Source organism: Nothoprocta perdicaria, unplaced genomic scaffold (assembly GCF_003342845.1).
Source record: "Nothoprocta perdicaria isolate Ctin4 unplaced genomic scaffold, notPer1 scaffold_10, whole genome shotgun sequence".
In the NCBI taxonomy this organism is placed as follows: domain Eukaryota; kingdom Metazoa; phylum Chordata; class Aves; order Tinamiformes; family Tinamidae; genus Nothoprocta; species Nothoprocta perdicaria.
Window position 1 is genome coordinate 7,581,994 of NW_020454094.1, and position 1,235 is coordinate 7,583,228.

Genomic DNA, 1,235 nt, shown 5'->3' on the forward strand with positions numbered 1-1,235 from the left:
TTTGGAAATTGTTTTTTTAGACAAGCAAAAAAAAAAAACTAAAGACCGTCCAGACATGATAAAATTGGAAGAAAAATGGTCCTATTGAGAACAGGGAGAGCTAATTGCAGGCTGCAGAAAGGAAAGGTAAAAATAAGTTGAAAGGAAAATGGAAATTTTCAGCAAGAGAGTTTTTATGCAAAACAAAGGAGATGTTGGGCATAAACTGAAAATAAAGCTGCGGTGACTTGTGCATTGCACAGTTACATATAATGGCAGTGGGTGATTCTGCATACGTACTTAAATGACATGTTTTTCTCTGAAGAAGCATAAGACCCTGCAATATCAAACCCTGCCAATATAGAAATTGAGATGCATCTGTCTGCGTGTGTGCAATATTAATGAAATCCAAGCCCAAAGAGGTAATTGTCCAGGAGTTTTGAATAAATTTGTCCTTCACAGTCTCTCAACCTTCCTTTACAGAAACAACCTCTAGAAATAGTAGTTTTTCTTCATAAACACATTACCCCCGTGCCTTGGGGCTGGCGTGTCAATGGAGGCAAAGTTGTTCAGATCTGGGCACTGCAACATGAATGGTCTTTTGACTCAAGTCCTTTCCTCATGACCTTGTGTTCAGATTGTTTCTTCTCTGGAGGTCTTCAAAACACACCTGGATGCCACCCTGTGCCTGTGCTCTGGGTGTCCCTGCTGGAGCAGGAAGGTTGGACTAGATGATCTCTAGAGGTCCCTTCCAACCTCAACCATCCTGTGATTCTGTCCCTTCCAACCTCAACCATCCTGTGATTCTGTGATTCTGTTTTTAGGCATGGATCAGTGCTGTAAGATGATAGATCTTGATAGTTGGAGATCTGGCAAGCTGATTTGACAGGGAAACTCCTCTTTTCCTAGATGACTTCATGAAGCAGAGCTGGGGCATGCTCTTGCTGTACACCATGAAGAACCCATCCTTCCCCGAGTACGTCTTCAGCAGTGAGAGCGGCATCATGTGCCTGGACATCCACAGCGACCACCCGCACCTCGTGGCAGTGGGTTTTTACGATGGCAACGTGGCCATCTACAGCCTGAAGAAGCCCAGCTCCCAGCCCAGCTACAAGAGCAGCGCCAAGTCAGGAAAGCACACGGAACCCGTGTGGCAGGTACACGCACTTTTCCCCTTCTTTTTCCCTCGCCTCTCCTCGCCTCTCCTCTCCTCTCCTCTCCTCTCCTCTCCTCTCCTCTCCTCTCCTCTCCTCTCC

The 1,235-nt window shown here is 46.1% G+C and overlaps 1 protein-coding gene across 1 annotated transcript in view; it reads left to right on the plus strand.

The window, feature by feature from the left end:
* The first annotated feature begins 960 nt into the window (after positions 1–960).
* LOC112947407 (dynein intermediate chain 1, axonemal-like) overlaps positions 961–1,235 on the plus strand; it is a 71,438-nt gene continuing 71,163 nt past the window's right edge. The window contains exon 1 of the mRNA XM_026039491.1: positions 961–1,136. Within this exon, the coding sequence (XP_025895276.1) occupies positions 984–1,136 (153 nt within the window). The 5' untranslated portion in view covers positions 961–983. The remainder of the gene's footprint in view (positions 1,137–1,235) is intronic.